Source organism: Haliotis rubra, unplaced genomic scaffold (genome assembly GCF_003918875.1).
Source record: "Haliotis rubra isolate DU_JTF1 unplaced genomic scaffold, ASM391887v1 Scf940, whole genome shotgun sequence".
NCBI classification, from domain to species: domain Eukaryota; kingdom Metazoa; phylum Mollusca; class Gastropoda; order Lepetellida; family Haliotidae; genus Haliotis; species Haliotis rubra.
Genome location: NW_025767680.1, coordinates 132706 through 146120, shown reverse-complemented (window position 1 = coordinate 146120; position 13415 = coordinate 132706). Strand labels below are relative to the sequence as shown.

Genomic DNA, 13415 nt, shown 5'->3' with positions numbered 1-13415 from the left:
ATAAAATCATTTTCTACACACATGCACCCAGACTTACTATATTTGTGTTTTTAACTATTGATGACGTTGTTTATAATTCTTGTGTCGAACATACGGTGGCAATGAAGCGTCACAGGCTCTGTAACGTGTGACGGGCACACATGAAATACCCTCTAAACCACAAGCAAGGGAGGTTACGCTTCATCATTTTCTCACTGCCGACTGATCTATTCAGAAATCAAAATTTTATAAGCATCTTTGTCACTTGCAGCAGAAAAAACTAACCTACAAATATCTCCCATCACCTGCTGTAGAACTTTGTGGAATTTCTCAAACAACAAACTGCAACCTGAGCATAGAAATTATATATATTTGACAACAGATAAACGCACACGATATTAGGGGTTGGTAGTAGAAGAATGTTTAAATTGACAGACTAAAAAGAAATCTTTTCCCTAATGAATGAAACAAATTTAACGTTAAATATTGTATCAACAAACATGTGTGCCTGAGAAAGCAATACTTAGTACAGAATCAATAGGTCACCCACGAACCATGTCAAATGTCTCATGTTATTGATTTTAAAAGAGATGATGTATGTTTCATGATGTCTGTCAGTGTTGTGACAGAAGGCAACACTGAGTCCATAGATGCTAGAAAATAGTCTCAAGGATGTTCCAGAAGCACAGTGTTCTCGTACCACTTTGTATATATTTCCTGTCTGGTAAGTGTCTTATTGTTCATATCTCTCTTCAACAGGCGCGTTAATAACATCCCTTTCCCTATCGTAGCTCTGTCCGCATGTACTGGTACTCAACCTGTCTTTCACACCCTTAAAATACTTTAGGTGTTGGTAGCCACTCATTTTATATATTGGTTATATTCATTTTTGATATGTCAGTTTATGGCCGGAAGTTAGGAGGGTCGGGGTTCAAGGGTGGTGGGAGGAGGGTGGTGATAGGGTAGGGCTCCTGTGAAATCAGCGTGAAGTCCAGAAGTGTGAAATCAAACCATGGCATTATGTACAAACACCGACGCTTAAAATATCATATATTATGTAATTACCAATTCTTGAAGACAGGGTTGTTCACACTTGGTTCATATATGGTAATGTTGGGGTCCAGGAGTGCAGGAATGCTGCCTCCAGAGGTAACCATGACCATACATAGTATATGAGTCCATGATATACTCTTGCATGAGGGTGCTGCCTCCAGTGGTAACCATGACAGTATATTGTATATGACTGCATGATAAACTCTTGTCTGAGGGTGCTGCCTCCAGAGGTAACCATGACCATACATAGTATATGAGTCCATGATATACTCTTGCATGAGGGTGCTGCCTCCAGTGGTAACCATGACCATATATTGTATATGACTGCATGATATACTCTTGTCTGAGGGTGCTGCCTCCATTGTTCACAATGACAATATGTTGTATATAAGTGCATGATTCACTGTTGTCTCAAATTGCTGCCTCCAGTGGTAACCATGACCAAATGTTGTATATGAGTGCATTATACACTCTTGTCTGATGATACTGCTTCCAAAGGTAACCATGACCTTATATTACATATGAATGCATGATATACACTTGTCTGAGGTTTCTGCCTCCAGGGGTAACCATGACCATACATAGTACATGAGTGCATGACATACACTTCTTTGATGATGCAGCCTCCAGAGGTAACCATGACAGTATATTGTATATGAATCCATGATATACTCTTGTCTGATGGTGCTGCCTCCAGTGGTAACCATGACCATACATAGTATATGAGTGCATGATAAACTCTTGTCTGAGGGTGCTGCCTCCAGTGGTAACCATGACCATACGTAGTATATGAGTGTATGATATACTCATGTCTGATGGTGCAGCCTACAGTGGTAACCATGGCAGTATGTTGTATATGAGTGCATGGTATACTCTTGTCTGATGGTGCAGCCTCCAGTGGTAACCATGGCAGTATGTTGTATATGAGTGCATGATATACCCTTTTCTGATGGGGGCTGCCTCCAGTGGTAGCCATGACCATACGTAGTATATGAGTCCATGATATACTCTTGCATGAGGGTGCTGCCTCCAGTGGTAACCATGACAGTATATTGTATATGACTGCATGATATACTCTTGTCTGAGGGTGCTGCCTCCAGAGGTGACCATGACCATACATAGAATATGAGTCCATGATATACTCTTGCATGAGGGTGCTGCCTCCAGTGGTAACCATGACCATATATTGTATATGACTGCATGATATACTCTTGTCTGAGGGTGCTGCCTCCATTGTTCACAATGACAATATGTTGTATATAAGTGCATGATTCACTGTTGTCTCAAATTGCTGCCTCCAGTGGTAACCATGACCAAATGTTGTATATGAGTGCATTATACACTCTTGTCTGATGATACTGCTTCCAAAGGTAACCATGACCTTATATTACATATGAATGCATGATATACACTTGTCTGAGGTTTCTGCCTCCAGGGGTAACCATGACCATACATAGTACATGAGTGCATGACATACACTTCTTTGATGATGCAGCCTCCAGAGGTAACCATGACAGTATATTGTATATGAATCCATGATATACTCTTTTCTGGGGGTGCTGCCTCCAGTGGTAAAAATGACCATACGTAGTATATGAGTGCATGATATACTCTTGTTTGATGGTGCTGCCTCCAGTGGTAACCATGACCATACATAGTATATGAGTGCATGATAAACTCTTGTCTGAGGGTGCTGCCTCCAGTGGTAACCATGACCATACGTAGTATATGAGTGTATGATATACTCATGTCTGATGGTGCAGCCTACAGTGGTAACCATGGCAGTATGTTGTATATGAGTGCATGGTATACTCTTGTCTGATGGTGCAGCCTCCAGTGGTAACCATGGCAGTATGTTGTATATGAGTGCATGAAATACCCTTTTCTGATGGGGGCTGCCTCCAGTGGTAACCATGACCATACGTAGTATATGAGTAAATGATATACTCTTCTCTGATGGGGCTGCCTCCAGTGTTAACCATGACAATATGTTGTATGTGAGTGCATGATATACACTCCTCTGAGGGTGCTGCCTCCATTGGTAACCATGACAATATGTTGTATATGAGTGCATGATATACTCTGGTCTCAGGGTACTGCCCCAGAGGTAACCTTGACAATACGTTGTGTATGTGTGCATGATATACTCTCGTCTGAGGATGCTGCCCACTTAGGTGACAATGACTATACAAAGTATATATGAGTGCATGATATACTCTTGTCTGATGGTGCTCCCTCCAGTGGTAACCATGACCATACGTAGTATATGAGTGCATGATATACTTTTGGCTGATGCTGCTGCCTCCAGTAGTAACCATGACAATATGTTGTATGTGAGTGCATGATATACACTTCTCTGAGGGTGCTGCCTCCATTGGTAACCATGACAATGTGTTGTATATGAGTGCATGATATACTCTGGTCTCAGGGTGCTGCCTCCAGAGGTAACCATGACAATACGTTGTGTATGTGTGCATCATATACTCTCGTCTGAGGATGCAGCCCACTTAGGTGACAATGACTATACAAAGTATATATGAGTGCATGATATACTCTTGTCTGAGGGTGCTGCCTCCAGAGATAACCATGACAGCAAATTGTATATGAGTGCACGATATACTCTTGTCTGAGGGTGCTGCCTCCAGTGGTAACCATGCCAGTATGTTGTATATGAGTGCATAATATACCCTTGTCTCATGATGCTGCCTCCAGAGGTAACAATCACCATACGTAGTATATGAGTGCATGATATACTCTTGTCTGATTGTGCTGCCTCCAGTGGGAACAATGATCATGCATAGTATATGAGTGCATGATATACTCTTGTCTGAGGGTGATGCCCACTTAGGTGACAATGACTATACAAAGTATATATGATTGCATGATATACTCTTGTCTGATGGTGCTCCCTCCAGTGGTAACCATGACCATACGTAGTATATGAGTGCATGATATACTTTTGTCTGATGCTGCTGCCTCCAGTAGTAACCATGACAATATGTTGTATGTGAGTGCATGATATACACTTCTCTGACGGTGCTGCCTCCATTGGTAACCATGACAATGTGTTGTATATGAGTGCATGATATACTCTGGTCTCAGGGTGCTGCCTCCAGAGGTAACCATGACAATACGTTGTATATGTGTGCATCATATACTCTCGTCTGAGGATGCAGCCCACTTAGGTGACAATGACTATACAAAGTATATATGAGTGCATGATATACTCTTGTCTGAGGGTGCTGCCTCCAGAGATAACCATGACAGCATATTGTATATGAGTGCATGATATACTCTTGTCTGAGGGTGCAACCTCCAGTGGTAACCATGCCAGTATGTTGTATATGAGTGCATGATATACCCTTGTCTCATGATGCTCCCTCCAGTGGTAACCATGACCATACGTAGTATATGAGTAAATGATATACTTTTGTCTGATGCTGCTGCCTCCAGTAGTAACCATGACAATATGTTGTATGTGAGTGCATGATATACACTTCTCTGAGGGTGCTGCCTCCATTGGTAACCATGACAATGTGTTGTATATGAGTGCATGATATACTCTGGTCTCAGGGTGCTGCCTCCAGTCGTAACCGTGACAATACGTTGTATATGTGTGCATCATATACTCTCGTCTGAGGATGCAGCCCACTTAGGTGACAATGACTATACAAAGTATATATGAGTGCATGATATACTCTTTTCTGAGGGTGCTGCCTCCAGAGATAACCATGACAGCATATTGTATATGAGTGCATGATATACTCTTGTCTGAGGGTGCAACCTCCAGTGGTAACCATGCCAGTATGTTGTATATGAGTGCATGATATACCCTTGTCTCATGATGCTGCCTCCAGAGGTAACAATCACCATACGTAGTATATGAGTGCATGATATACTCTTGTCTGATTGTGCTGCCTCCAGTGGGAACAATGATCATGCATAGTATATGAGTGCATGATATACTTTTGTCTGATGGTGCTCCCTCCAGTGGTAACCATGACCATACGTAGTATATGAGTGCATGATATACTTTTGTCTGATGCTGCTGCCTCCAGTAGTAACCATGACAATATGTTGTATGTGAGTGCATGATATACACTTCTCTGAGGGTGCTGCCTCCATTGGTAACCATGACAATGTGTTGTATATGAGTGCATGATATACTCTGGTCTCAGGGTGCTGCCTCCAGAGGTAACCATGACAATACGTTGTATATGTGTGCATCATATACTCTCGTCTGAGGATGCAGCCCACTTAGGTGACAATGACTATACAAAGTATATATGAGTGCATGATATACTCTTGTCTGAGGGTGCTGCCTCCAGAGATAACCATGACAGCATATTGTATATAAGTGCATGATATACTCTTGTCTGAGGGTGCAACCTCCAGTGGTAACCATGCCAGTATGTTGTATATGAGTGCATGATATACCCTTGTCTCATGATGCTGCCTCCAGAGGTAACAATCACCATACGTAGTATATGAGTGCATGATATACTCTTGTCTGATTGTGCTGCCTCCAGTGGGAACAATGATCATGCATAGTATATGAGTGCATGATATACTTTTGTCTGATGGTGCTCCCTCCAGTGGTAACCATGACCATACGTAGTATATGAGTGCATGATATACTTTTGTCTGATGCTGCTGCCTCCAGTAGTAACCATGACAATATGTTGTATGTGAGTGCATGATATACACTTCTCTGAGGGTGCTGCGTCCAGCGGTAACCATGACAATATGTTGTATATGAATGCATGATATACTCTCGTCTGAGGATGCTGCCCACTTAGGTGACCATGACTATACATAGTATATGAGTGCATGATATAATCTGGTCTCAGGGTGCTGCCCCAGAGGTAACCATGACAATGCGTTGTGTATGTGTGCATGATATACTCTCGTCTGAGGATGCTGCCCACTTAGGTGACAATGACTATACAAAGTATATATGAGTGGATGGTATTCTCTTGTCTGATGGTGCAGCCTACAGTGGTAACCATGGCAGTATGTTGTGTATGAGTGCATGGTAGACTCTTGTCTGATGGTGCAACCTCCAGTGGTAACCATGGCAGTATGTTGTATACGAGTGCATGATATACCCTTGTCTGATGGTGCAGCCTCCAGAGGTAACAATGATCATAGGTAGTATATGAGTGTATGATATACTCTTGTCTGATGGTACTGCCTCCAGTGGGAACAATGATCATAGGTAGTACATGAGTACATGATATACTCTTGTCTGATGGTGCTGGCTCAAAGGTAACCATGACAGTATATTGTATATGAGTGCATGGTATACTCTTGTCTGATGGTGCTGCCTCCAGTGGTAACCATGACAGTATATTGCATATGAATGCCTGATATACACTTGTCTGTGGTTTCTGCGTCCAGGGGTCACCATGACCATACATAATATATGGATGCTTGATATACTCTTGTCTGTTCGTGCTGCCTCAAGAGGTAACCATGGCAGTATATTGTATATGAGTGCATGATATACTCTTGTCTGTGGGTGCTGCCTCCAGTGGTAGCCATGGCAGTATGTTGTATATGAGCGCAAGATATACCCTTGTCTGATGGTGCTGCCTCCAGAGGTAACAATGACCATACGTAGTATATGAGTGCATGATATGCTCTTGTCTGATGGTGCTGCCTCCAGTGGGAACAATAACAATACATAGTATATGAGTGCATGATATACTCTTGTCTGAGGGTGGTGCCCCTATTGGAAACCATGACAATATGTTGTATATGAATACATGATATACACTTTTCTGAAAATGCTGCCTCCAGTGGTAACCATGACAATATGTTGAACATGAATGCATGGTAGATATTTGTCGGAGAATGCTGCCTCCAGAGGTAACCATGACCATACATACCGACGAGTCCATGATATACTCTTGTCTGAGGGTGCTGCCTCCAGCGGTAACCATGACCACACATAGTATATGAGTGCATAATATACTCTTGACAGATTGAGTTGCCTCCAGATTTAACCATGACCGTACATAGTATATGAGTGCATGATATACCCTTGTCTCATGGTGCTGCCTCCAGAGGTAACAATGACCATACGTAGTATATGAGTGCATGATATACTCTTGTCTGATTGTGCTGCCTCCAGTGGGAACAATGATCATGCATAGTATATGAGTGCATGATATACTATTGTCTGATGGTGCTCCCTCAAGTGGTAACCATGACCATACATAATATATGAGTGCATGGTATACTCTTGTCTGATGGTGCTGCTTCCAGTGGTAACCATTACAATATTTTGTATATGAGTGCATGGAATACTCTTGTCTGAGGATGCCTCCTCCAGAGGTAACCATGACAATATTCTGTATATGAGTACATAATATATACTCTTGTCTGAGAATATTGCCTCAAGTGGTAACCATGACAATATGTTTTATGTGAGTGCATGATGTAAATTTGTCTGAGAATGCTGCCTCCAGAGGTAACCATGACCATATGTTGTACATGATTGCATGAGATAGTCTTGTTTGAAGGTGCTGACTCCAAATGTAAACCATGACAATATGTTGTACATGAGTGCATGATGTAAATTTGTCTGAGAATGCTGCCTCCAGAGGTAACCATGATCATGCATAGTACTTGAGTGCATAATCTACTTTTGTCTGATGGTGCTGTATCCTGAGGGAACCATGACCATACATAGTATATGACTGCATGCGATTCTCTTTTCTAAGAGTGCTGCCTCCAGTGGTAACCATGACCATACAGAATATATGCGTGCATGATATACTCTTTTCTGAGGGTGCTGCCTCCAATGGTAACCATGAAGACGCATAGTGCATGAGTCCATGATATACTCTTGTCTGAGGGTGCTGCCTCCAGTGGTAACCATGACCATACATAGTGCATGAGTGCATGAGATTCTCTTGTCTGAGGGTGCTGCGTCCAGTGGTAGCCATGACATTATGCTGTATATGAGTACATGATATACTCTCGTCTGATAATACTGCCTCCAGTGGTAACCATGACAATATGTTTTATATGAGATCATGATATAAATTTGTCTGAGAATGCTGCCTCCAGAGGTAACCATGACCATATGTTGTACATGATTGCATGAGATAGTCTTGTTTGAAGGTGCTGACTCCAAATGTAAACCATGACAATATGTTGTATATGAGTGCATGGGATACTCTTGTTAGAGGGTGCTGCCTCCAGTGGTCACCATGACAATATGTTGTACATGAGTGCATGATGTAAATTTGTCTGAGAATGCTGCCTCCAGAGGTAACCATGATCATGCATAGTACTTGAGTGCATAATCTACTTTTGTCTGATGGTGCTGTATCCTGAGGTAACCATGACCATACATAGTATATGACTGCATGCGATTCTCTTTTCTAAGAGTGCTGCCTCCAGTGGTAACCATGACCATACAGAATATATGAGTGCATGATATACTCTTGTTTGAGAATGCTGCACCCAGTGATAACCATCACAATATGTTGTTTATATGTGCACGATATCCATTTGTTTTCGGAATGCCGCCTCGAGAGGTAACCATGACGAAATAGTGTGTATGAATATGTTGTACATGAATACAAGACAAGTGCTCTGTAAGGAATGTAGCCTCTTGGGTAGTTGGATGGTCCACACAATCAATGCTACATGAACCCTGTTGTGTTATATTCTTACTTGACTACTATACGGCAAAACATGCAATATTATTCCCACAGATTCGACCCTTGTTAAAGATGCAATATTATTCCCACAGACTGGACCCTTGTTAAAGATGCAATATTATTCCCACAGACTGGACCCTTGTTAAAGATGCAATAATATTCCCACAGATTGGACCCTTGTTAAAGATGCAATATTATTCCCACAGACTGGACCCTTGTTAAAGATGCAATATTATTCCCACAGACTTGACCCTTGTTAAAGATGCAATATGATTCCCACAGACTTGACCCTTGTTAAAGATGCAATATGATTCCCACAGACTGGACCCTTGTTAAAGATGCAATATTATTCCCACAGACTGGACCCTTGTTTTAAGATGCAATATTATTCCCACAGGCTGGACCCTTGTTAAAGATGCAATATTATTCCCACAGGCTGGACCCTTGTTAAAGATGCAATATTATTCCCACAGATTGGACCCTTGTTAAAGCAGAAAACATCATGCTTCGGAGACCAAGAAGGCTAAGTTCAACTTTCAAAGTGGAAGTGAATGGCACACAACATCGTTACCACGCCTACTATGCTAGCGATGGTAAAATCTCTTGGCCAGCAAGAAGTGATTCTCAACCAGGACCATTTTGGCAGGGAGACTTACAAGGGTACTTTGCAGTACACAACATCATGGTATCAAGTGACAATGATCTTCAGTTTGGTGAGCCATTATATGTATTGAAATAAACACAGTTCCAACAAAATATCATAACTCATGATGAATATATATTGTTTCATATCAACTGGTATTGTCACTATCAAATGGTGATATATTAGATAAAAGCGACAAAACCATTTCCACATCCATAAGAGACACATTCTCATGATACAGTTCAAATCGTACAATCTTGTCTGAGAATGGATGAAAACACTTGTTTGTTACTTATATTTATATCACTATATTAGTTCCCGGTGTTAGGTATTTGGACATACAGTATATACAGTACTGTATATGAAACAATGATTAATGAATCGGAACTAGGTGTTTTAGAAATCCTGATAGTATCTCAGGAATATACCTGAACAATATTCTACTCCCAAAGACTGTAGTTATTGCTAAAACAATATGTTATATAATGGTGCACAGAGGCTAACCAAGACGTTTGCCATTTTCATTAAGGTTTTCAAAGATTTACACAGGTTCGTTTGAACTGAATGTATAAACAATATTTTTTCTAACTATTTGCATTCGTTTTCATTACCCTGTATACCCACGCTGTAAATCTCCCTCGCAACGTTCTTTACCCAGGGGGGGCGGTGGGGTAGCCTAATGGTTAAAGCGTTGGCTCGACACGCCGAAGACCCGGGTTCGAATCCCCACATGGGCACAATGTGTGAAGCCCATTTCTGGTGTCCCCCCGCCGTGATGTTGCTGGAATATTGCTAAAAGCGGCGTAAAACCAAACTCAGTCAGTCAGTCAGTCTTTACCCAGATCCCTGCGTCCAAATGGGCGATCCTAAATGTAAATATCACTGTGTATTTGTTAAACCTTGCATCACCTGGCTATAACACGTTCAAGGAAATGTACCATATTTGTTTTCGATGCTTTCGAACATGAAAGCGATTTGACATACTGTTTACTGTTCCATTTCACAGCTTCAGAAATCAGAAATGCATACATTGGGGTATCGTCAGTAGACGTTGATTGCCCGGATGACGACGTGATCTGGTGTGGTCAATGGCCGGCAGATACGTTAGCTGGTGTAACCTTGACCTTCAACTGTTCCCACGTGAAAAATACGAGATTCGTGAGAGTATGGAGAAACATCACAGGCCACCTGGCTGTACAGGAAGTCGAGGTACAGGGCACTCCGAGTAGACCAAACGGTAACTATTGCATCTTGTTAGATGGCTTTGATCAGGATTATTTTCCCTTGAAGGACATCGTTTGCACCTTTTCTTTATATTGTCTGGTCTGGAGTAGGTACAGGTGCTAGTCAAATAGCTGGCTGACCGAAAGGTAAACAAACCACACATACCCTCAGTATCCATACTACTTTCAAACTCTACTTTCACTTAACAACCTGAGGGACGGAGCCACAACTCGATTAGATGCAATTACATATATCAAACGCCAAAACAAAATTGGATGAAAGATGTTTCTCGGCCGTTTCTCAAACGGTGAAATTCACTACTTCTTTTTATCAGAACTTCCATAAGATGACATTTTTAATTTGTCTCTGAAAACGTCTTTCTTCAGAGAAGCCATTCTGCTATCTATTACTTAGCAGCTGATGTCGTAGAAAGTCAGGCTTTATATGGATTACGGTTAGTAGCAATTAGGATATTGAACTACTTCTATAAAATCTGAGATTGTTTAACGAATATTCCAGGTCTGATGCAGTTTTACTGTGCCACAGGCAGATGTTGTTACCTGCACAGACACTGTCCATAGGCAGATCACTGAAGAATCTTTTACAAGCAGAAACAGGATTTCTCTTCTCCGATTATTGCTAACAATTTTACTGGCACAGACCTTTCATTCTATTTTCAAAATATGTTCTCAGTTTTAAAGTTTCTGTCAGCATCCTGTTGTCAGCATCCGTCTTGTGCCATTGCAAAATAAACCAACCGATGTATTGTTTATGCAAGTACAATACTTTTGTGAAAATAGTTTTGTCTTGCCTTCGTGTAGGACATTCCTTCACGAGAACCGCAGTAGAGGCAAGTCACCCTTGCATGATGTGGAGTGCTCCTTCAATGAGCTAGTTCTGGCAGTACACATTAGAACGTGTAAACCAGGTCGGCATAATGGAGGACTTAACGTTATATATTTGCAGGTGTACTATTTACACAATGCATGCTAAGTATTGACAACATTTCTTTTCAGCCTCTAATTACAACAAGAATGTGAACGAAAAGGTGACGACGACCGTGATGTCTTTGAATGCCAGATCTGTCAGTGACTGTGGCATCAAATGTCTGGAGACCCAGCCATGCCTCGTCTTCAGCTACAATCCATCTGCCGATCCATCCTGTCTCCATGCGGTAGATACAGATACGACATCCATCTCCGACTGGGTCACGTACTTTACAGCTGACTGCCTTCGTCACAACACGTGTGATGATGATTATGTCAAGTAATGTACGTGCATTTGTCCCTAGTTGCGGTATTGGTATCTGGTTATGTGTATATATGAACAGGCAGGTATCCGCACATGTTTCGTCTTTGAATGCCATATCGGCCAGTGACTTTGGCTTCAAGCGTCAGGAGACCCAGCCATGTCTCGGCTTCAGCTACAATCCATTTGCCGATCCATCCTGTCTCCATGCGGTAGATACACATAAGGCATCTGTCACCGCCTGGGTCACGTACTTTATAGCGTCATGCGCTAGTAGCATCACATTGAACTAATGAGTAATTCACCACAAGGAAGACGACATGCTGGACTGTTGAGTTATCTACTTCAGTAAATCTATGATATCTGTAAAACATCAAGGAATATACATCATCGACCTGAAAAGACAACGGAAACATTTCATGCATTCATATGAATTTCAGTGGGTGCTGAAATTTCTGATTTCGTCCTAAGTTTAATCGGGTTGGAAACATATAAATTTACTTAGGTGGGAAAACACATGTAAAATTTCAACTCTGCAGATGTTTACACATCTTAGATATTTATGTATCATACCGGATTTCAGGGGTATATATATGAACGGTTAATACATCTTCATGTTACCTGTGCTCGCAAGATGATCATATGTTTCCATCATGTGAATTGCTTGGTTCATGTAATTTCATTTTCACACATTTTAGTACCTTTGAAATCAACGTCCAAGTGACCTAATTATTCTTATCACCAAACCAGCCTGGCAAAGAAAGCAGTCTTACGCTAGCTAACACGCCTTATTCAGCTGCACTCCCTCTTGCTACCAGTATCAGTTACGCCTTGTCTGCGGTGTTTGCAAATCTTGTGTGGTGCTTGTTTCGAGGGATTAAAATGTTCAGTGGTGAACAAAGGGCGATGAGATGCCCCTTTGTCCTCCGCTGTCCCAGGAAATTAGCACACTTTATCTCACACTGCCAAATACGCTACACGAACCAACTGAGTTCAGCTCGCGGATCACGACTGTAAAATAATTATTGGCAGTACATAATTGGAATATTATTGCACTGCATGTAACCTTTCTTAATAGCCTCACAGTGTCTGAACCATGTTATTTCTCCTTCTGCTCAGCCTTGCTGTAATAACGCCATACATGAACTTTAATGTTGTCCACATTTGTTTCACTTACGTTAAAGTAACAAACGATGCCATATCAAATAATAGATTCAGTGAAAAATGAAAAAGAGTTTTTATTGTGTAGCGGATAGCACTGGCGGGTGCGTTCTCTGAGTATACCATGGGCATGTTGGACCTCCGTACGTCTTGTGAAATTCGTCTTGATTGTCCTGTATAAATTGACGATCCATAAACTCAGATTGCGAAAGCAAATGTCACACAAGTAAATGTGATGTTGCATTGCTGCGATTTTCCCCGTCCTTCTCACAAGATATATTCTCGGCACATAAAGAAACTGTGCATACAAAAATTTAAAATCTAAATTTATCAAACCTGTGTAGACCCATAAGGATTTAAACTCAGAGATTAGTGATATGTTTCCAACATGCATGCACGTGCCACGTTCCGTGACGTCAGTGGGTTCGTCC

The 13415-nt window shown here is 41.5% G+C and overlaps 1 protein-coding gene across 1 annotated transcript; it reads left to right on the top strand.

Moving 5' to 3' along the window:
• The first annotated feature begins 584 nt into the window (after nt 1-584).
• On the top strand, nt 585-13122 carry LOC124264771. Its single transcript, XM_046699551.1, has 4 exons — nt 585-703; nt 9182-9421; nt 10358-10588; nt 11592-13122. The coding sequence occupies exons 1-4, from the start codon at nt 652-654 to the stop codon at nt 11843-11845; spliced, it is 777 nt and encodes a 258-aa protein (XP_046555507.1). The 5' UTR covers nt 585-651; the 3' UTR covers nt 11846-13122.
• The last annotated feature ends 293 nt before the right edge of the window (nt 13123-13415 follow it).

Bases quoted from the DNA above. Each gene is read 5' to 3' on its own strand.
- LOC124264771 (XM_046699551.1), top strand. From the start codon at position 652: ATGTTCCAGAAGCACAGTGTTCTCGTACCACTTTGTATATATTTCCTG. The intron at 704-9,181 runs GTAAGTGTCTTA...TTATTCCCACAG, and splicing joins TTGTATATATTTCCTGTCTG to ATTGGACCCTTGTTAAAGCA. The intron at 9,422-10,357 runs GTGAGCCATTAT...TCCATTTCACAG, and splicing joins TGACAATGATCTTCAGTTTG to CTTCAGAAATCAGAAATGCA.